Genomic DNA, 21,734 nt, shown 5'->3' with positions numbered 1-21,734 from the left:
GTGTATCTCCATTTTTGTGGAGTATTTAGTTTACTACATCATTTGAACATAGCAGCTACCCATCACATTTTGGTAAAATTTCATGATATATGAACCAATAGAAATCCAAAAGTTATTTGGAATAAAATATTTTTATACTGATGTCCATTTAAAATTAAGGTCTTTCACTTCCCATGTAAAGTTGCTGTTTTGGGAGATACATGTTTTTATTGGACAGCTATGATATATAAATTTGTCCCATCAAAAAACTTGAAAACATAACTGCAAATACAAAACTTTCAGCTTGGATGGTGGTAATACTTTGTTTTTTTCTCAGAAGCTCCAAGCACACAGACATGAAAGATTTTTACCACTTCTCTGTCATGTACAAAATATAAAAGCATGTGATTTTTTTAAAATGAGCATTTTCTGCTGATGTATCGTTTCTGTTCACATAATCACTTCACTGGTTATTTCCCAGGTGCTTTACAGGGTCTGGTGGAAGTAATTTTCCAAGACTACTTTGTTTGGATTCCCAGTTCTGCTCATATTCACACTAAACATTTACTCATTTAATTACACTGATAAAAATCCACACATATTTATAGGTACATACATATAGTCAGGCCAGGAACTGGCGTTCTGGATCAAAAAGTAACTCAAACTCATCCAAGCTATTGAGCATTTCTTCATCACTCCAGGAAACACAGTTCCACAGTTAAACCCCTCCAGTTTGTGGGGATGTATAGCCATTGGGCTAAAATATGGCATTGAGCTTAGTGGACATGAATTCATCTGCAGCTGCTCCTGAGTTTCCCATTGTAATAGCCTTGGTCATTTCTCCTTCCATCAAAACTTTTCCTGCACAAGTTTTCCTTTGACAATCAACAGACTTCTAGACTTGCTTAGTTTAACTTTCAGCCTAGCCAACCTTAGATTATCATTTAACTTCTCCAGCAACTGCCGTGTGCAAGGCACAATAGTTGTTAACATTGTCATGTCATCCATGTAAGCCCTAATTGGGGGGTGCTGAGTATTGTCAGAAAGAATAATTGTTAAGCTATTCAAGAAGGCTGGATTTTAATTAAATACTTGCCTATCTACAAAGCTATCTTTGTAGGCAAAAAGGTGTAAGAAAGCTCACTAGGTGTAAATACATACTGATTAATAAAGTGTAGGACAAAGCACATTGTGCGAAGAGTTTATTCCTGAGTAGGTTCAAATAATATGCAAAAATTAAAATGTTATGGACAACATAAAGTTGCGGGGTATATGTAGATTCTATTTATCTCTCATGAGCTGTGTTTTCACACACAAATGGGTGTATGTGGTGCTATAATTCTGGTTTATTGCTTTAACTTTGGTAATCTGTTGTGTTCCTTAGACATGTTAGTTTGCATGACTACGCTAATGCTACACACTGAGTTATTATATAATATTATCAGCAACAGGAGTAGAAAAGTGCAACCTCCTTTAATTAGTAAAAAACTATGGGCCTCATTTTCTAGAAAATGAAACTAAACATTATTATTATTATTATCATTATTATTATTTCTATATAGAATTACTGTTTATACATGTATATTTACTTAGTCATACAGGCTACAGCTCACATATCTGATGAAACAATATGGTCAGTGGTTCATTTGCCTTCCTCATTTCACCAGAGGAAGTGTGCACCCAGACAGTGCTCACACATTTAGACTTGACGCTGATACTGAAACGGTCAGTACAGGGTGTTCAACAGGTTCTTCAATGTCTAATGCAGATCTTGCCTGTGTAGCTTTTGTTAAGCCAAATATTGTTTAATGAGAAACCTCTGCACTACTTCACCTAGGATGATAGGTCTGCTCTGACATTAGCTATCTGGCTATTGATGACAAATGGACATGTATCAGTTTGACAACTAAAGTAGAGGTGAGTAGCTATTTTTGTTTCCTGTGAGCGCTCAGTTTGACTAGCCATGTTCCTATCTCTTAATGTGGAGCTCAATAATCATTCTGTCAGACTCAAAATTAGCAAGGCCAAATTCAGCTTGGCTTTGTCATTTTCCTAGTTTTATCCTTTCATAGTTCAGTACATAAACATAAAGCTGTTGAAAATAGTGCATGCAGTGTGTGCTCCTTAAAACCTTGTTCTCACCATTGGGCTCCTTTGGTTTTAAGGCCTAAATGCTCGCTATTTCTATTTAAGGCTAGGTAACTGTGGGTGGAACTGGAATTAAACATTTAATAACTATAAAATTTTATTGCTAGTAAAAAGCCTCTATATTAATATAAATATGAAGTAACTCAAAAGGAGACATATCATGTTAGCAAGTTATTAACACGTAGGTTTTCGTTGTCTGCAACGAAACTTGGAACTCTGGAACTTTCTGAACTGTTTTACTTAAAAATAAAATTGCAATATTTATTTATTTATTAAATTTTTTGGGTCATGTTGCAAAGGGGTGTCCAGTGGAAAATTGTGGTATGGTCTGGCTCCCCACCGCTTCCCCATCTATCTGAGTGTGAATAGCAGGAGATAACACTGTAGACACTTTGGGGAAGTTACGAAATGGAAATGCCAGCAATGACAGATGCAGAACTTAAGTGCTATGTTGCCAAATCTATTTGGTTGCAAGCAAAATGAGTTAAATATCTGTGTGCCACTGCAGATTTTCTTCCTGTATCACCAGCATGGGGAATATGATTACAAGTCAAAAGGCTGAGGGACAGCCTGATTCTAATCAGCTTGATGCACCACTAAAAGGTAGGCTGTTTGGATTTTAATCAGATATCTACAATTGTAAATGACAAAGTCTGACTTGTTAGAATTTCTCAAAAATCCATTGTGTAAGAAGTGTTCTATTGTATAAAAAGAAGATTAGTTATTTTACAGCAGAATTTTATATGATGTCAGAGACATCTAATGATGTAAACTGATCAGTCAAAATTGTGATGGTCAGAGCATTTAAAAAACGGCCTGACTTATGGGGAGTTCCATGGGATTAGTACCAAAAGTGGTCCAAAGAGGGACAGCACAACAGCTTTATCAGTCCACAAGTCTAGTGTCACTCACAGCCAACATTAACAGAAATCCAGCAGTTTTAGCTACAGTTTTAGCTTAGTTCTTATGTGAGATAGACCAGACTTTATAGCTTTCATTTCCCATGCACTTTTGTAAATCTTGGGAGACCATGACCATTGTCACTTGTTCTCTGACAGCTTTTGGTACCTACTACTGCATACCAGGAACACATCCCAAGACCTGCTGTCTGGTAGATGCTCTGACCAAAACTATATGACCAGTACAATTTGGGCTCTGTTTAAATCAGCAATATTTTTATACTGGCCAATTTTTCTGCTTCCAACACATCAACTTGGTTCCAGCTCTGTACTCAATGCTTAATGTATCCCACCTTTTCATAGGTGCTACTGTAAAGAGAAGTGTAATCAATGTTCTTAACTTTATCTGTTAGTGTTATTATGATGAATCGTTGTATGTGTAAAATATCTTTTTTAGATATATTTTTAAATATATCCAAAATGGCAAATATTAAGCTTTTAATTAGAAAACAATGTATATAAACAAACTATATAGGAAATGTCTTTATATGTTGGAGCCTAGCAGACAGATTATACAGGAAGAAATGTCGGTATTGCTCCATTCAATGGTGATAAATTTAAATACCCGATGAGTTGTTAAAAACATTTCCAAGCCAGTGCGTGTTAAATGTGGGACCAAATATTCTTTGTAAATTTTAAATATGAATTATATATATTAGAACAAAACATAAGCCTGATGGACTGGTTCTTTAGAAAGTTCTTGATGGCCTTAAAGGCGTCAGCACTGGTTTGTTAAATTAAAAGTTAAAATTAAGTTTAATGTTTAAACTTAAAGTTTAAAATTAATTTCTGTAATTCCACCAAGAACTTCTGCAATATTCTGTTCAATATGTGTTGTTAATTAAAACCATTAAAAGCATAATTTGGGCTTTTTTGGTAAGGGTGTGAACAGACAAATTGCTAATTTTTTAAATATAATTTTCAACATTAGAATTTTTTTGACTTATTGGGTGTTGATTTTGGATAAAATAATTATTAAATGATTTATATTGTTGCTGTCCAATTAAAAACACGTATCTCTCAAAATAGTAACTTTACAGGAGAAGGAAATAACCTTAATTTTCAGTGGAAGTGAATATAAAAAGATTTTATTCAGAGTAATTCTGGAGCATTTCTATAGGTCCATTCATAATGACATTTTCAGACAGCGTAAAAACCATCTGCTGTGTTCAAATGATGTAGTAAATTAAAAATAGCCAAAAATGGAGAAACATAATATACAGATATTAAATATATTTTTGATCTGAGGATTTTCAAAGCTAAGACAATGGAAATATATAATTTGAATATGAAACTGTTGGCATGAAATACATTCAGAAATGTTGCACATATATTATGGACATAAAATGTTCTGGTGCAGACATTTTGATAGCTCATATTTTTGTGGAGTTGTGGAAATATATGAATTTGTAAATATAAATATTATAAAGTTTTCTTCTCTACTGAAGACTACATTCCTCAACATTAGTCCTGCATGATAACATTGACAGTATGCATCTTTTTGTCCTCCCTTAGTCTCAGAGTATGACAACTTGGTGGTACTGGCTGATTACCCCTGCCGTGACATTAGTGAGCCGATCTTTACAATGGGGGAGAGACTCAGGGGTCTGTCTGAGTAAGTATGAAGTTATGAGGATGTCTCTAAAATGACACTGTCCCCAGACTTAGACTCAGTTTTACTGTTTTTATCTGCTGATGTGTGATGTACAGGGAAGGCGGCTGGTGGAAAGTTTGTTCTTTACAGAGAGGAACTGAAAACTATATCCCAAGTAATCATGTGGCAAAGGTCTTTCATGGGTAAGTATTGCTAGTATGCAAACAAGTTGATAAATCACAAGACAATATACACCGAATGACATACTTCAAATGACATGCCACTTGTTATTTTTTTCTTAACGCTTTGAACTCCAATACAATATTAAGTTAATAATCTTAAAGCTCATATTTTGTCACGGCTGTTTATTTATATTTAAATAGTTTTTTATAATTTTGAATGTGAGTAGTCGTAATTGAAAATTTGAGTGCCCCGGGAACCCATAAAAACATGGGTTCCCTATTTGTTTAGCAAATGATATCAAATGGACCTTTTTCATTCAGATTCATCAAAATAGATTAGGTTTACATAATGAAATATTTAATCATTTCTGATATTATTGAACACTGAATGCTGATAGAGTGATTTACTCATACAGTTACTCTACAGAGATGTTCAACTTTCAGATTATTGCAATGACAATACAGGGACTTAGCGGGTTGAAAGGTTAAATTAAAAGTTTACATTTTAAAGCTGTACAATCAAAACAAAATTGTATTCCTTAATCCTGTTGCTGGTATTTTTAAGATGGTTGTTTGAGGGAGTTGTGAGGCAGAAAGCCGAGGAGCTGCTACGTTTACCTGGTAATGCAGTTGGCTCATTTCTTATTAGGGAGAGTCCAAACCAGCGAGGTGAGAACCCTCATAACATTATGACTAACACTTTGGTATGAAAAATAAATTAAACATGAGAAAATACATGGCATCGCTAACAGATGATGTTTCTTGCAGGTATTTATTCTCTTTCTGTAAGACACAGAGCTATTAAGCATTATAAGATCTTCCGTATGGCCAACAGCTGGTACTACATCTCCCCTCGCCTCACCTTCCAGTGTTTGGAGGATATGGTCAACCACTACTCTGGTGAGTAATTCTGAATGGTAACCTTGCCAACAGCAGAGGAATGGTCAGAATATATCAGCATTACACATACACGGCAAAACACTAGCAAAAGTGTGAGGATATTGCTTACTTTTTAATTGATTACTTATCAATAAATGTTAAAATAAAATTAAAAAATGAACTTTTCTGGTTAATAAAAGACATTATTCAGAGTTGTTTGGTGAAATAATCAATTCTGAATAAACAGTCTGAAATGTGTCAGACTTGTTCACAGCGATGTGACAGGAACAATAAATATGTATATTTTAATACCTCTAAAAGCTAACATATATGAAGTTTGAAAACTATATTTACATTTAAGACATTTAGCTGATGCTCTTATGTTAGGTAACAATAGTGCATCACTGTCTACTCAGAAAATATCCTAAGCTAGTTTACTTGAATCCAAAAATACCTCAAGCTTAGATGCACAGCGCTCACAAACTACACTTTGCCTCAATATTAACATTAAAAATTGCTGATGCAAATACCCTTGAATGAGAAGGGTTTTCAGTCAATATTAGAAGACAGCAAAAGTCATTTTACCAACCAGGTGAAGTTCGTTCCAGCCCTTAAATGAGAGGACAGAAAAAATTCTTGCATACACTGCAGATGCAATACATTTGCTCAACAGTTCTATGACAAATGTGGATGTAAGAAAAGTGTGGCAGAATGGGGTTCGGCACAATAATTGATTGGCTCAAAATTATCTTCTAGGTCGGTAATTTGGAACACAATCAAATAAATCAATTAAATTTTATTTATATAGCGCTTTTCACAACAAAAATATGTCACAAAGCAGCTTTACAGGGATCCAGGACCAGTAGGTTCATGGTAAAGCAGGGGCAAAATTATCTTGCAAAAAAGCTTCCATGTGTCTGACAAGAGAACCCAGCAAAAGACAGCGTGTTGGCGGTTACCAGAAAGCTAACTAAAAATCTGTAGGTATGGTAGTATGACAGGGTTAATACAAAGAAATGATATGAAAACCAGCTCTTACATCAGTAGAGAAGGAGTAACCTAAAAGTGAGTGTTTGAATAGGTAGGTCTTTAATCTAGATTTAAAGAATGAGAGTGTGTCTGAAGCCCGAACAGTAACCGGAAGGCTATTCCAGAGTTGAGGAGCTTTGTGAGAAAAGGCTCTTCCTCCTGCAGTGTTTTTCTTAATACGATCAACTAAGAGTAGATGGGTGTCCTGTGAACGAAGTGTACATGGTGGGAGATGACAACTAGAAGTTCAGCAAAATACAGCGGGTTAAGAGTATCTTAGTAGCTAAGTAGCTGAGTATTTTATAGTCAAAGCAAAATTTTACAGGTAGCCAGTGTAGGCACTAAAGAACTGGGGTGATAAGGTCAAATTTTCTAGCTCTAGTGAGCTCTCTGGCTGCCACATTTTGAACTAACTGAACCTTATCTAACCCTTTGCACAAATTCCCTGCCAGGAGCACATTGCAATAGTCTAGACGAGAAGTTATAATTGCATGCACTAGAATTTTTGCATCTTTTAAGAATAAAATGTGGTGAATTTTGGCAATATTGCATAGGTGGATGAAGGCAGTTTTGACTGTATTGAATATGGGTATCAAATGTGTCGAATCAAAAGCTACCCCTAAGTTTTTAATGATGGTACTGTGTATTACTGTGGAATTGTCAATATTAATAGCAGCATTTCTAAGTGAATGTTTCTGAGATTCTGTACCTAATAAAAAGACCTCCGTTTTATTAGAACTCTACAAAACGATACTTTGTTAAAAAGTCCTTGGCTTTATTGAAATGTTTCAAGTTAAGTTATCAAAAAAGCTGCATGGCCACATCTAAAAAAACAATGATTTAATAAGAAACCTTAATTCATGCTAAGTAGCTAATACAGTGCAGCTGTTCTCATTATTTTATTATATGATCCACACAAACACAATTAAGTATTCTCTTTTATCACTGTTTTTATTACATCTATATCACATTGGTATATTAAAGTTTAAGTACTTTAAGTCCAACATATCCATCCATTATCCAGTTCAGAGTCGCAGTGGGTCCATAGCCTACCTGGAATCATTGGGCGCAAGGTGGGAATACACCCTGGAGGGGGCGCCAGTCCTTCACAGGGCAACACACACACTCACACATTCACACCTACGGACACTTTTGATTCGCCAATCCACCTACCAATGTGTGTTTTTGGACTGTGGGAGGAAACCGGAGCACCCGGAGGAAACCCACACGGAATTCCAACAAAAGATAACACAATTATTAACACAAAACATTTAGATGTTAAATATTTCTTCTACCACAAAACCTGTTTTATTTGAAGCTGTCTTTGACTTTTTGTTTTCTATTATTAGTATAGTATATATATATATATATATATTATATATTATATAGTATTAGTATCTGCTTAAAAACAGGCATCTTAACTTTCAGTTTTATTTTCCAAGGCTATTTTAAAAAGCACACACAAGAGTTTATATTGCTTGAGTCATGTTATTAGTTCCAATGTAGCAGCACCAAAAAAGTCATCCTACCACTGTGGTTTCAAAGTGTCCCACAACTTTAAAGGAATTAAAATATGCTAAAAAAAAGGGTTAACCACACACAGTTGCTGTATTTGTATGCTTATTCCTTTGTGGTGTGACAGAAGCATAAGAGAAAAAAAAAACAGGAAATTATTTTTAAAGAACATATTTTTGAAAAGGACATCTCAAAGAAGAAAGATTCACACCAAAGTCCACAGTTAGTCAAATCTTAACATGGCAAAATACTGACAATTTAAATTTATACATAAAAATGATCCTACCTGGAATCTCTCTCTGTTAAACTGAAGCACCTGGAGGAAACCCACACAGTACAATGATAACAACATGCAATTATTTGTCATTGTACAACGAAATGTGTCTTCTGCTTTTAACGCATCTGTGGCAGCAAACTTACACACACTAGTGCACACTAGGGGCTGTGAACACACCCACGCCCAGGGAGCAGTTGTGGGTTCGCTGCCTTGCTCAAGGGCCCCTCAGCCATGAATTGAAGGACAAGGACAGTGCTGTTCCTTCACTCCCTGCTGGTCGTGGGAATCAAACCAACGACCTTTCAGTCCTAAGCCCTCTTGTCTAATCATAAGGGCACAGCTCCCCAGTCACGGGGAGAACACACCAAACTCTGCACACCCACCTGAGGCAGGGCCTGAACCTACAACCCCAGGACCCTGGAGCCACTTGACAGGGATACTGCCTGTTGTTTAACCTCGCTGCCACTGACAGGCTTCATGTGTAACATAAATATTATATACCTGTTGCTGGTCAAAAAGTATAAGAATTTTAACAGAAATATAGACGTGCATGATTGAAATATGAAAACTGACATAAAAAAGTGACCTTGCTATGAATATTTTTGTCAGTTTTTGTGTCACAATAATTGAATCTCTCTCTATAAATGTATTATATATACACATTTGAAATACATACCCAAATTTGTACCCCATTTGCCATCCCACAGGTAGAATAACCTGGTTTAGTCTCACAAATGTCACTGTCACCCTTACTATCTCTACAGATAGTTACATTCATTCATTATCAGTTCAACAAAATTAATTCTTGCTGTGTTGTACTTGGTGTTTTAAGAGCACATAAGTGCAATACTGAATACTTAAGCACTGGTATTGATACACATCAAAACAAACCTCTCTTTTTTGACTTCTCATTCCAGAGTGTTCGGATGGTATCTGCTGTGTTCTCTCTGCCCCGTGTTTATCTCTAGCTAACAATGTGATAAACCCCAATCCACAAGCGCCCCCTGTGGTCATGCGTCGAAACTTTGACTGGAAGAAAGTCAACAGGTGAGTCCTGGTAATTTAGTCTGGCCCCTGGACCGCCAAACAAAAAGGGTACTCACACTGAGTTTTCCCATTTTGCTGCATGAACATATTCTATTGTTAGAATACCCTCCAGATCCCTGGAGCTGTGTGACTGCGACACTACCTGCTGCACCACCGTGCCGGCCTAAATACTGATACTGATATAGCTATACTAATGAACAATGTTGTGTAGCTCTGTTGTGTGGAAATATTTGCATTTAACCATAAGAAGTGGATGGCTAATTAACCTGGATATTTTCCATTAACAGGACCCATTTACTGAACCCCACTGATGTGAGCACTGTGGACAGCAGACAGAGCATGGTGAGCTTTGGAGTGAGGAACAGCATTGCTGACTATCTCTCCATCTCTGAAGTAAAGGAACCGCGCTCAAAAGTCCTCCGCAACAAGAAGAGCAAGTCCGTCTACGTCATACCTGACTCCAGCCTTCAGGATACAGAGGATCTCAATTAACACATGGGCAGAGACTTCAGATTAACAGCTCATGGAAATGTGGTGAGAGAAAAAAGACCACTAATGACTGGAACAATGGTTAGGCAGTTGAGTGTAGTCTTCCTATGGAAACACTGGACTCCTGACTCACCCAAACAGTAAATAGGACTTGGGAATGTTTTGGATATGTGGACATAGATACACCGGGATGTTTTACACATTAGGGGGTACTTGACTCTTAACACATGTGTATGTAATGATCACAAGTACTGTGCAAAAGACCACCCTTCATTTAATATCTAGTCAACATGAACTTCAAATACATGCCATTTTTCAAGAAATGTTTCTCCAGTTATTGGTAACACTGAGTAAACCATCTGTGTAAAGAAGATTAAAATCAAGGAAAGAATTTTAAAAAACTCAGAAAAAAGTGTATTCCGAAGTTTACAAAAAAAAAAAAAATCTACAGGTTTTCTGCTGTCATTCGATTAAGACGAAAACACATTGCATGAGTCTGAAGCGATTACACAACTTAGATTGTGAAAAGCAGAAAATGCAGTGTGGGAAAATATTGCTGTCAATTTCGTTTTCTTTTTTCTTTTAACAAAGCAAATGGTGAACACACTAACCACTAAAAATTGCTCTTATATTTAGGTTTGAGTTTTACTGTTAAATATGTGGTTTCCTGAAGCAGAAATAAATTACTAGTACTTAATGGTTGTTTTGACAGGAAATGAAGGGTGGACTAGGACTTCTGCACAGTGCTGTACACATAAGTATTTACACGAATGCATATCTTCACATCAATGGTTTAACGATTTGAGACTCCTAAGAAGCACTTTATTCATGATTATATGAAAAACAAAAACAATGAGAAGCAAGAGGACCATTTATTTCAAATACTAGTCTGCCCCTGATTCTTTATTTTCATTTTCATTTTGGACTTAATAAGAAGAAGAGCTCAGCTATTTTTTTGTACTGAATTGTTTTGTACTGAATTGCAGTCGTGGGGAACACTGCCTCTGTACACAGCAAACATCGGCACAAAGAGTATGCTGAGCACTCCTTGGCTCACCTCAGCTCTTTGTTTATGCTCTGCTATTTTGATAAAGTGTGTCACATGCTTTACAGCGTTATGCTCAACAAATGGGCTGCTGATTAGAGACATTTGTTTGTGTGAAGCTTCCATCCGAGATGATTTAAGCAGCACTTTAAGCACTTCAAGAGCTTAGATAAGTTCCAGTCCTCTTCATTATTTTTTTGGGACACATGATTCATCGTTTTATAATTTTGGCACTGGATGAAAACTGCTTAACTGTAACACTTTTTAAATATAATAATTAATAGTGTCATTTCATTGTCATATTTTGAAATGTGTTTACATCACTCCTAATGCATCAGAGAGACTTAATCTAACATAAATATGTAGCTAATTACCATTAGCCTTTTATTAGTCTCTGCACATAAAGGACCCTGTTGTCATTTTGCTTATAGACTGTAAACTATTCTCATACAGTTTATAGATTTACATGTACATGTTCGTTTAAAGGGGGTGACAAGAATTTGTGGAAAACTATGTAAATGTAAAGAAAGCCATTCTGAATATTGTGTTCAGTGTCACTTACAGGAACAAAGTATCATACACAGCAGATTTACCAATTATGCTTGCTATCCAAAATGGCAATGTTGATGAAAATGTGTTGAAGAAAATGTGTTGTCTGAGATTTTGCATGTAATAATTTTACTTGTAAATTAAAATCCATGTATTATTTTGTCTTAAAATATTCTTATGGACCTGATTTCACATCAAATCACCCTACAGGAACTTGCTTACATTGTAGCAATTTAATTATGCAGAAAGTTTGGGGAATTTCCTTTTAATATGCCTAATAATTTACCATGGCTTATGCACAACTAGTTATTACACAGATTACAATATGTTTTAAGATATGTGTTTGTGGTTTTTTTTTTTTTTTGTGCGTGTGTGTATTCTGAGATTTGATCCATATCTTCAAATATATGACTTCTAATATTTTTGGATATGAATATTAAAATCACATCATCTCCCACTGGAATGCACTGGATAATCAGCCAGTTCTAAAAGTGGTTCAAAAATTAAGATGCTGTTTATGTGTTGACATGATTAAAGCAATGTCACTGAGTGCAGATCTCACATCTGGTGCAGGTGCTCTCAAACAAAACATTTAGTGAGTGTAAACCACAACTCTGCTGCATTACAGTGAATATAGATATAGCATTTACTATCTTTAGTTGCACTCGCAGGGTTTTTTTTCTTTGGAAAGTGTTGTGAATTCCAGTAAAGTGACAAATTAATAAAAGTTATATACCCTTTATATGGAGCACACTAGATGCTCTAAATGGTATAGAACCCCTTACAGGGAATTCAGCTAAATTAAGGTGCACCCATTCTGCAAAAATAGATGTATACCCATTAAATATAAATAAATAAATAAACAAATAAATAAAACGGGGTATTCTGGAGCAGATTGTGATCCTAAGGTCACCGTGCCTGTGGAGCGATATAACATCTCTGGAATGACAAAGCTCCATTCAATACTTTGGAATGAGCAGAAATGACTTTTTTGATCCAGAAATAACCATCTAACATCAGTGGACCTCACCCTACTGTTGAATAAAAGCTGGATGAGCAAATGTCGTTGTCGTGTAGGCCATTTATTGTTTGTTAAAGACCCCAACCATAAAGTTGGTTCTTACTTTTCGAACCACAATCTTATCAATCTTTAGTCTGTATGTTTATAGATATGTGTTAAAAAGCTTTTAGACACACACGAATGTCTATGTTTATCTGAACAGACCACAGAGTTGTAGAGGTCTCATGAGCCACAGAGATAATAAGAGGCCCTTATACGTTGGCTACAGAAATAATACAGATATGTAGTGCAGTTATGTATGCAGGGCACTAGCCTTATTTAACTTACATACAGCTCTGTAGAACAGTGCATAAACTGCCAATGAACAAACACCCATGAGGATATGACAGAGACAAAACATTTCACAAGGTGAGAGGGAGGAATATGGTTTAACACTAACAAAGTGTATACTTTCAAAGGACAGAGTATGTTACCTCTGATTCACAGATAATACACCTCATGCTGGCCTGGACAGGGCTTAGACAAGATATGTTTATTAAGTTCATTAAGGGAGGCTTGGAGAACTGGTTTGAGACCAAGGACAAGAAAAAAAGTTAGTTGGTATAAGGTTTTTTTTCTTATAGAGCTTTTAAAAAATATATTTTATATTGCAATTTTAATAAGAATTTTTTCTCGAAATGACATTAAATTTTTTATACATTTATCAGTGTTTATCTTTGGAAAGCTTTTACCAGTCTGGTTCCTGAAACAGTAGTGCTTAATAGTGTGCTGAAGTAGACCCTCGGGCCAAATTCTCCTCAGATGAGAGTTTAAAGAACAGAGATTTTCTCTCGGACAACACTTTTTAAAGATATGTTTAGTGCTCCAGCAGATGCCAGGGGCAAGAAAACCACTAAGAAGCAATACGTGATGACTTAGCTTTGCATGTCTAAGCTCTGAAAACATTCAATCTTCCTTTCCATACTGAATAAAAACTCACACCAACAGTGAACCGGTAATGATTAAACGTAATGTGGTCTGTATCACTGACTAGAGGCTAAAGCCCAATAACAGCTGCTGCTGCTGAATAAAAAAATACCCTTGCCACATTCACTCAGAATGGAGTTTGCTGAAAGTGCTGATTCTTTGTTTCTTTTTTGTTTAATTTAAACTGAGAAAGCTTATTAAGCAAAGACAGCTTAATAAGCAGTAAATGGCACTATCACATTTAGATGTTGTGTTTATTTTCTCCAGTTGCAAAAAAAAAAAAACTGATCACAATCTAGGAAACTCAAATTGACACACACTAATGAGTTCTGACATTGATAGTTTGGTTTAATAGTTAAAAATCGGTTGGCTATTTGGTGAATTGTCTATGTATAGATCAGGGTATGAATTACACACAGGCTGCACACACATTTAAATATAACTTCCACAAAATGGCACAATTCATCCTTTTCCATGTGGAATATGAAGGATACTCAAGAAAGTATGTTTGAATTAACCTCTGTTGGGAATGATCTAATTGTCTCAACATTTTGATTATAGCTTGCAGGCATTCCTTCTCTTAATGTGTGACAATAAACTTTATGACCATTTAACACTAAATGCTCAACACAGTTACAAAAAAAGCATATAAGAACTTGTGTGTTTAAGCTAAGTAATACTCTGAAAGTTATCTTGAAAACATGTGATGTACAGAAGCTTGTGTAAATGGAAAGAGAAAGTATTTTCAGGAGCAGACAGAAAAGCCTGACTTGACCAGGCTTACAAATACTACATATGTGTGAGTTATAGTCTGAATCTGCTGGGTATGAAAGAAGTAGGATCTTAGGAACTGCACTCTTCAATACTCTTCCCCTTCTCACTTTAAACAGCTGTGTTCCAGATGTGTTTAAATACAAATAAATAATAACCCAGAAACAAACACGTGGCTTGATGGCGACTGTCTCATTAAAAGATTTCATTTATTATTAAATAATCATCTATATTTGTGTCGCAGTCACACAGCTCCAGGGACCTGGAGGTTGTGGATTCGATTCCCGCTCCGGGTGACTGTCTGTGGGGAGTTGCTGCGTTCTCCCCGTGTCCGCGTGGGTTTCCTCTGGGTGATCCGGTTTCCTCCCACAGTCCAAAAACACACATTGGTCGGTGGATTGGTGACTCCAAAGTGTCCGTAGGTGTAAGTGAGTGTGTGTGTGTCTGTGTTGCCCTGTGAAGGACTGGCGCCCCCTCCAGGGTGTATCCCCGCCTTGCGCCCAATGATTCCAGGTAGGCTCTGGACCCACCACGACCCTGAATTGGATAAGCAGTTACAGATAATGAATGAATGAATATTCATTTATTATTAAAAGATCTTATTTATTGTTTTGTTTGTTTGGCTGCTTTAGTATCTCTGCAATTTCCCTACTCTCTTTCTGTATATATATATATATTTTTTTTTTTTTCTGGACTCTAAAAACAAACAGTGAAGAAGTGAATTTGAATCAGTTTTCAACCACCCCTCAGCTATTACTTCTATGGCCACAGGTGTGCTAAACCAAGCACCTAGGCATGCAGACTGCTTCTACAATTTCAGCGTGGTACCGTTGATAATACTGTATCCCACCAATGCAACGAGTCCAGTCATGAAATTTCCTCGCTACTAAATATTCCATAGTCCACTGTCAGTGGTATTATAACAAACTGGAAGTGATTGGGAACAACAGAAACTACTAAAATGATGCAAAACTTTCTGCATTGTCAATCACTACAGATCCCCAAACTTCATGTGGCCTTCAGATAAGCTCAGGAACAGTGCATAGAGAGCTTCATGGAATAAGTTTCCATGACTGAGCATCTGCATACAAACCTTACATCACCAAGCGCAATGCAAAGACGTGTTCTCTAGAGAGGCTAATTACACTTTTCTCTCTGGCGATCAGACAGATGGATGAATCTGAGTTGGGCAGCTACCAGGAGAAGAGTACTTGTTTGACTGCATTGTGCCAGCTGTAAAGGTTGGTGGAGGTGGGTTTATGGTGTGGGGTTGTTTTATTAGTTGAATTAGGCTTGGCTGCTTAGTTCCAGTGAAATAAACTCTTAATGCTTCAGAATACCAAGAGGTTTTGTCCCAAACCCTTTCTCTTCCAAAATCACTGTGCACCAGTGCACAAAGCAAGGTCCATAAGGACAGGGATGAACATGTTTGGTGTGGAAGAACTTGACTGCACTGCACAGAGTGATGGCCTCAACCTGCTAGAACATTTTGATGTGTTGATGAATTAGAGTGGAGCCAGGCCTTCTCGTCCAACATCAGTGCCTGACCTCACAAATGCGCTTCTGGAAGAATGTTAAAAAATTCCCATAAACACACTCCTAAACCTTGTGAATAGCCTTCCCAGAAGATTTTAAGCTGTTATAGCTGCAAAGAGTGGGGTGACATCATATTAAACCCTATGGATTAAGAATGGGTTGTCACACAAATTCATATGCGAAGGCAAAAAACTGAATACTTTAGGCAATATAGTGTATATACAGTGAAACATTCAAAGCATTCAGTTCACTTGGTTATCTTGCTGTGCAAGCATCTCTGTCGTGTCACTGTTTTTTGTAGCCTTGTAGCATTACATTTGTAAAGTGTAAATTAATTTAAGCGATAGTGCACGAAAAGGAAAACTCCCCCAACCTCTTCCACCAACTGGTGGAATGGAGTAATAGCATTTCAATTCATTTTAATGGGTAAATTTAATTAGATACATGAACAAATTACAAGCTCAGTCACAGAACAAATTAAACCCATAAGTCAAGGTATTACTGTAAATATGTAAAGCCTGACATTAATATATCAAACGTATAAAGAGAATTTGAAAAAAACAAAACAAAAAAAAACAAAAAAAAAAAACACTAAACTAAATAAAAAAAACAAAACAACAGCTTCTATTTCAGGTTCCTTAAAAAGTCCAAGAGGACATGCTGCTGTCCTATGTGACTAAAGGCCTGGTGTCTTCCTCCTTGGTTATCGGAAGTAATGCTTTGGTTGAAACCACAGAGATAAACACAGAATAGGAACGCATGACTAGAACAGAGTTTTTCAACAAGGCCACGTATGCAGCATGAGCGTCTGTCTCTCTCCTCTTTATGAGCTCCAGGTGGGACTCTGGCTAAGTTGATGCTCTTTTCTTGACTCTTAATCATTTCAGATCTGGCCTGCTTTGCTCTGTTCAGACTTTCAACGCACTGCTCCAGCCTCAGTCCCTCAGGAGTACAGCTCTAAAGTGGCGTCACAAGCCTATGTTCTGGGCTCAGACTATAACAGTGGATTCAGAGAATATGCATAATAGGAAAATGGCTCATTGTGGCTGGTTTTCATTTTCAGAAGTCTTTTTTTGAAGGAAAGTTTGAAAAGATCTAATCAGGCTTTGTAAACGTATGTCACAGTAGCTGTGGTCTTTTGTCTTGACTGACAGCTAGTGTAATAGCAGGACTGTTGGTGATCTGTGAGTGTGGCATTGATTAATCACACTTTAATAAGTCTGTCTGTTTCCCCACAGGGGTGAATTCTTCTAGAACAGCAAAGAGAAGCAATTTTTAAGGAACAGTGAACAAAGGTATTTTAAAGAGTGGAATCTATATGAGCATCTGACATCACTATATATTTTTAATCTTTGGTTCACTGCATTTCCTGTTCTTTGGTCTCCTGTGATAAAGTTCAATAGCCCTGAATTAAACAAGTCAAGTTAAATGTTATATATAAGAATCCAAAACCATTCCTATTCAGCACTGAACCAGCCCTTCAACTCTTTAATGTATTATCCTTGAAAATAGAAACAACTTGGTCAGTGGAGTGCCAACTGCAGTGCTTCCTGGACAAGCTGCTCAAACAGAAACACAGACAGTGAAATTTGGAGCTCATTTTAAGCAAAACATCAAAATGAATTTTCACCATAAACATTCAGTTTAACCATTCGCAGTTAATTATGTTCTATAAGAAATCACTCTATTCAAGAAAATAATCTTTAAACATGAATCTAAGTGCAATGGTATTCACTCAGCTTACTACTCCCCATTTGCTCAAGTGCTTCCATTATTCCATTATTTTTGCAGTTACTTTAGTAGACAGTACTTAAAACACAAGCTAGACTCTAAACAACCACACCAAAGTTCTCTGAGAGTGGCATGAATGTTTGGAGTCAGTCTCTACACACAAACACACATCAGTTTGTTCAGTTATGAACCCTGGTGCTGGAGCAAAACACTGCCCTGCATATTTTGGTAATTTTCCTGCTCGTAGCAACTTGATTCAGCTCATTAAGAAGGCCTTCCTGAGTTGTTAGAGCAGGAAAAGCACTGAAATTTGCAGGTGGCACCGTTCAAGTAATTTTGAATATTGTGTAATGAAAGAGTTAAGGAGTTCACTCAAGTAGAGACACTGAACGCATTTCCTGACAGATGCGCTTAAATTTTCTAGAGTTTTCAATTTACTGCCCTTGGAACAAACTCTACAAAGTGGCAATATTACAGAGGAAGGAAATAAGATTTTATTCAGTGCAAAGTTGCTTCTTTCCATTGACCTATTCTGCCTGAAATGCTGACACGTTGATAAGGGAAGCTCAGGGCCTTTTTTTATAGAATTATAGAAAACACTAAAAGCTAAAAAGTCTACCTCAGTATTCTAATATTCATTTTAAACATTCAACCTTACATAATTCTTTTATTGGATTTAATTTCACTCTGGTCTGTAGCTGACTGTGCTTGGGGTTTACAATGATATCATTTTTGTGAGTTTGTGGGACTTTATTGTTTTACTTGTTTTGTCTTTTCTGGGGTTCCTTTTGGTCTGAATAAAATGATATGGGGCCTAACATGTTTCAGTTCCTATGCTGACACGGTAGAGATCAGAATAAGAAAACAATTTGCATTTTTCAAATTCAAATTCACTACAAATTGTAAAAAAACACGTTAAATTTGATAAAATATTAATACTAGCTGAAACTAAGATTACACATTTTTTTATGGTTACGGCTTTCTCAAATGGCTAGGACAGAGAGGATCTTACTTTAAATGACTTCAGCGTATCTACACCCCTGGGTAATCACCAATTCCTCACAACGTTCTGGCTGATTTTGTCATATTCTTAAATGTAAATATAACTGTGCATTAATATTGGTCACTGTAAAACATGCAGTGACATGTGTCTTCTGTATTTAACCCATGTGTGGAAGTGAACACACTACTTGCACATGTGCACTACACACACACCCAGACAGGTGGGCAGACATCCCAAACTTGGGGAGCAGTTGAGGAGTTAGGAGCCTTGCTAAAGGGCACTTCAGCTGTGGACTGAGGGAGGAGTGCTTTTCCTTCATGGTTTGATCATCTTCCAGAAGTTGTCTGTCAGGTTTACATCAGGACCTCTGGCATGCTATTTTATTTTTTCAGTGTTAAGAGCTACACTGTCTTAACAAAATTGCTTCCTGATTGGGAAATCTTTGCAGGAAATAACCTCATGCTGGCAGTTTCTGAAAAAACATTAGCATTTACTTTGCCATGTAGCTGTATAAGAGGCACACTAAGAAAACATCCCCCAGATCCCCTTTGAGAGTCTGCATAACATCTTTTTCTTTTTTGTGTTTGTCTAATGCAGATGACCTACCTTCTTTAGGGACTTGAATGAATAAGTGTCATTTTAAACATTCAGTATTTTAGAAATCATGCTCTTGGATCAACAAAATGTTCTTGCAAGGGCTGAAAGAGTAATCCCATCAGCCTTCATTTAAACAACATCTGTCGTATGGTTTCAGTCATCTCAGAGCGGCTTGCCATCTTGATAAATAGGCTGTGTCTGATAATTAAGGAAATGATCACTAAGGCCAGATTAAAACCAACATTCTCTTATTCTGATCACAGTTAATTTTCCAATTTAAAAGGCATTTTATTTGATATAAAATATTTATAAGATATGAATAGCTAATTATTATAATTTTAATTTGACTTTAAGTTGATGAAAATGCAAGATCTTTAATCTTGATCTCGACTGTAGGTGTTAAACCTAGCTATGTTTCACTGTAGTTTTATGAGCAGTTAATTAGTTTTTTTTTTACTCCATACACTTTGAAATAGAGAGCTTGTACATCTCATTAAATACCACTTCCACTACAATTTCTAGTATTTTTGTGAGCGTGTGTATTCTGTAAAAAAATTCTATCATCCTCCATGAATGTGTAGGCATTGTCTGTGGTTGACGGAGTATGTAAAATAGGCAGGTACACTCACCACAGAAGTATCAAGTGCTTTCAAAGCAGTGATGCATACCTTAACTTTCCAGAGGCGAATAAACCACACAAGTTTCCATATAAACTTTTGAGTCACCTCTTCTCCACTTTGAGGGAAAAATATTATTTAAAAAGACATTCTACTCCCTCTCCCCCTCTGGCCAGGAGTACAACATGGAACACGGAAGCACAAAGCCTAGAAAAGGTAACAGCACTAATACCATTTCAACATTTGGCACAACATCTGAGAGTTATGCAATATGTTCCATACTTGACTGCAGTACTTTCCACAAAATTCCCAATTTTCCACATCAGCTCTGGTGCAAGTTCCAATAGGAAAATATCTGTGAATGTTTGACTGGCAACATGAGATGGGTCAATCCAGTTCCCTGACGTCAGGATTCAGCCATTGTAACAGTAATGTTTTTTACCACCCATACTTTGGGCCACAAATCTCTTGCACTGAAATTGCATGAAATTGCTGCCTCTGTGGTTCAGATAGGGCCCTCAGAACAACATGGCTGCTATATTCCAACATTATGTGAAACCCTACGTTATAAATAATCTTTTTTTTTTGGTCAGATGTTATAAGAATGCCAGTCCAGCACAAAAGTCGTCTTTATGCTGAAGTGATTCTGATGAATTATATTGCCTAGATAAGTTTCAAGTGTTAAAATGACTATGATACAGACTCATTAGATGAATTATAACATGGTTAAAATCTTAATTTACAGAGTTTTTCCACTTAGCCCTGGTGCAAATTATATTTCCTACATTATACTTCCTAAATTATACTTCCTACATTTGACTCTGCAGCTAACAAACTTTATAAGTCAAATCAGCTGAATCATTTTGTTTGTAAGTAAGCCCATTCATCCCATACTGTAAGAAATGCTTTACCATGTATTTGAATGTTTTGCCCAGTCACTTGGATGTGTGGGTTTACAGACATCTGAATTGTAGTGTTTGTTATCAGTGTTAGCATTGTAGCTCCAGGACTAAGCTAACTGGACATGATAGGCTAGCTACATCCTGAGTAATTAGAAAATGGCCTAAATGCTTTTTCCCACCCCCAAACCATTCATTTAACTTTTGGGTTGGACTGTATCAAAAAGAGAGGAGAGGTAATCATTCTGGAAACTTATTGATGGGTCAAAGAACACGTGCAGTTTGTGATGGCTGTAGATCTCTAAACATGGTCTTACAGTCAGAGGTAGGCTGGTGCCACCTGCTGAGCAAGAAGGGTTCTAGTATAGGCATGGAGCTTCCGAATGAAGGCCCGTGAAGAGTAGCTTTATATAAATAGCCTGTTTAAAAAAATGTTAAGAACCATTTTATGGCAATATATTTTTGTCATACACAAACCTGTTGTGATACACGTTTGCTATGATAAAGATATACTTTCAAACATAGTTGAAGCACATATCTGACAACAGTGACATACTCACTGAATATAAAAAACACTCATCGGCACCCTGCAGGAACTATGGCCGGCAGTGCCAAGAAAGGCAGATGAATGACTGCACGAGTTATCCAGTTTGCTATCTTTGCTTCAGAGTAGAAAGCAACTTCAAACCTGATAAGGCCTAAACCGGGCCATAATATCTACTTTCACTCGGTTTTCATTCAACCATCTCAACAAATTTAAGCTTCACAACATGGACACTAACTGCAATGGAACATAGTAACTCCTATCCTGTTAGAGAAGATTTTAATTTCCATTGTGACTGCTTCAGATGTAGTGAGAGTGTGATTTATTTTGTGTAGCAATCAGTTATCTAAGTGCTTT

The 21,734-nt window shown here is 36.6% G+C and overlaps 1 protein-coding gene across 2 annotated transcripts; it reads left to right on the top strand.

Annotated features, from left to right (window-relative positions):
• Nucleotides 1-1,691: 1,691 nt before the first annotated feature.
• sla1a (Src like adaptor 1a) lies at nt 1,692-12,620 on the top strand. 2 transcript variants are annotated; one of them, XM_066674611.1, is made up of 8 exons: nt 1,692-1,896; nt 2,657-2,730; nt 4,602-4,701; nt 4,797-4,883; nt 5,428-5,531; nt 5,631-5,762; nt 9,480-9,609; nt 9,897-12,620. In XM_066674611.1, exons 2-8 carry the CDS (start codon nt 2,658-2,660, stop codon nt 10,099-10,101), a joined length of 831 nt encoding a protein of 276 aa, XP_066530708.1. In that variant the 5' UTR covers nt 1,692-1,896; nt 2,657; the 3' UTR covers nt 10,102-12,620. The 2 variants fall into 2 exon arrangements, with proteins under 2 accessions (XP_066530708.1, XP_066530707.1); XM_066674610.1 differs by having other exon boundaries at nt 2,636-2,730.
• The last annotated feature ends 9,114 nt before the right edge of the window (nt 12,621-21,734 follow it).

This window comes from Hoplias malabaricus, chromosome 6 (assembly GCF_029633855.1).
Source record: "Hoplias malabaricus isolate fHopMal1 chromosome 6, fHopMal1.hap1, whole genome shotgun sequence".
Classification (NCBI taxonomy): domain Eukaryota; kingdom Metazoa; phylum Chordata; class Actinopteri; order Characiformes; family Erythrinidae; genus Hoplias; species Hoplias malabaricus.
Note: the sequence above shows the minus strand (reverse complement) of the source record. Positions and strands in the feature narration are given on the sequence as shown.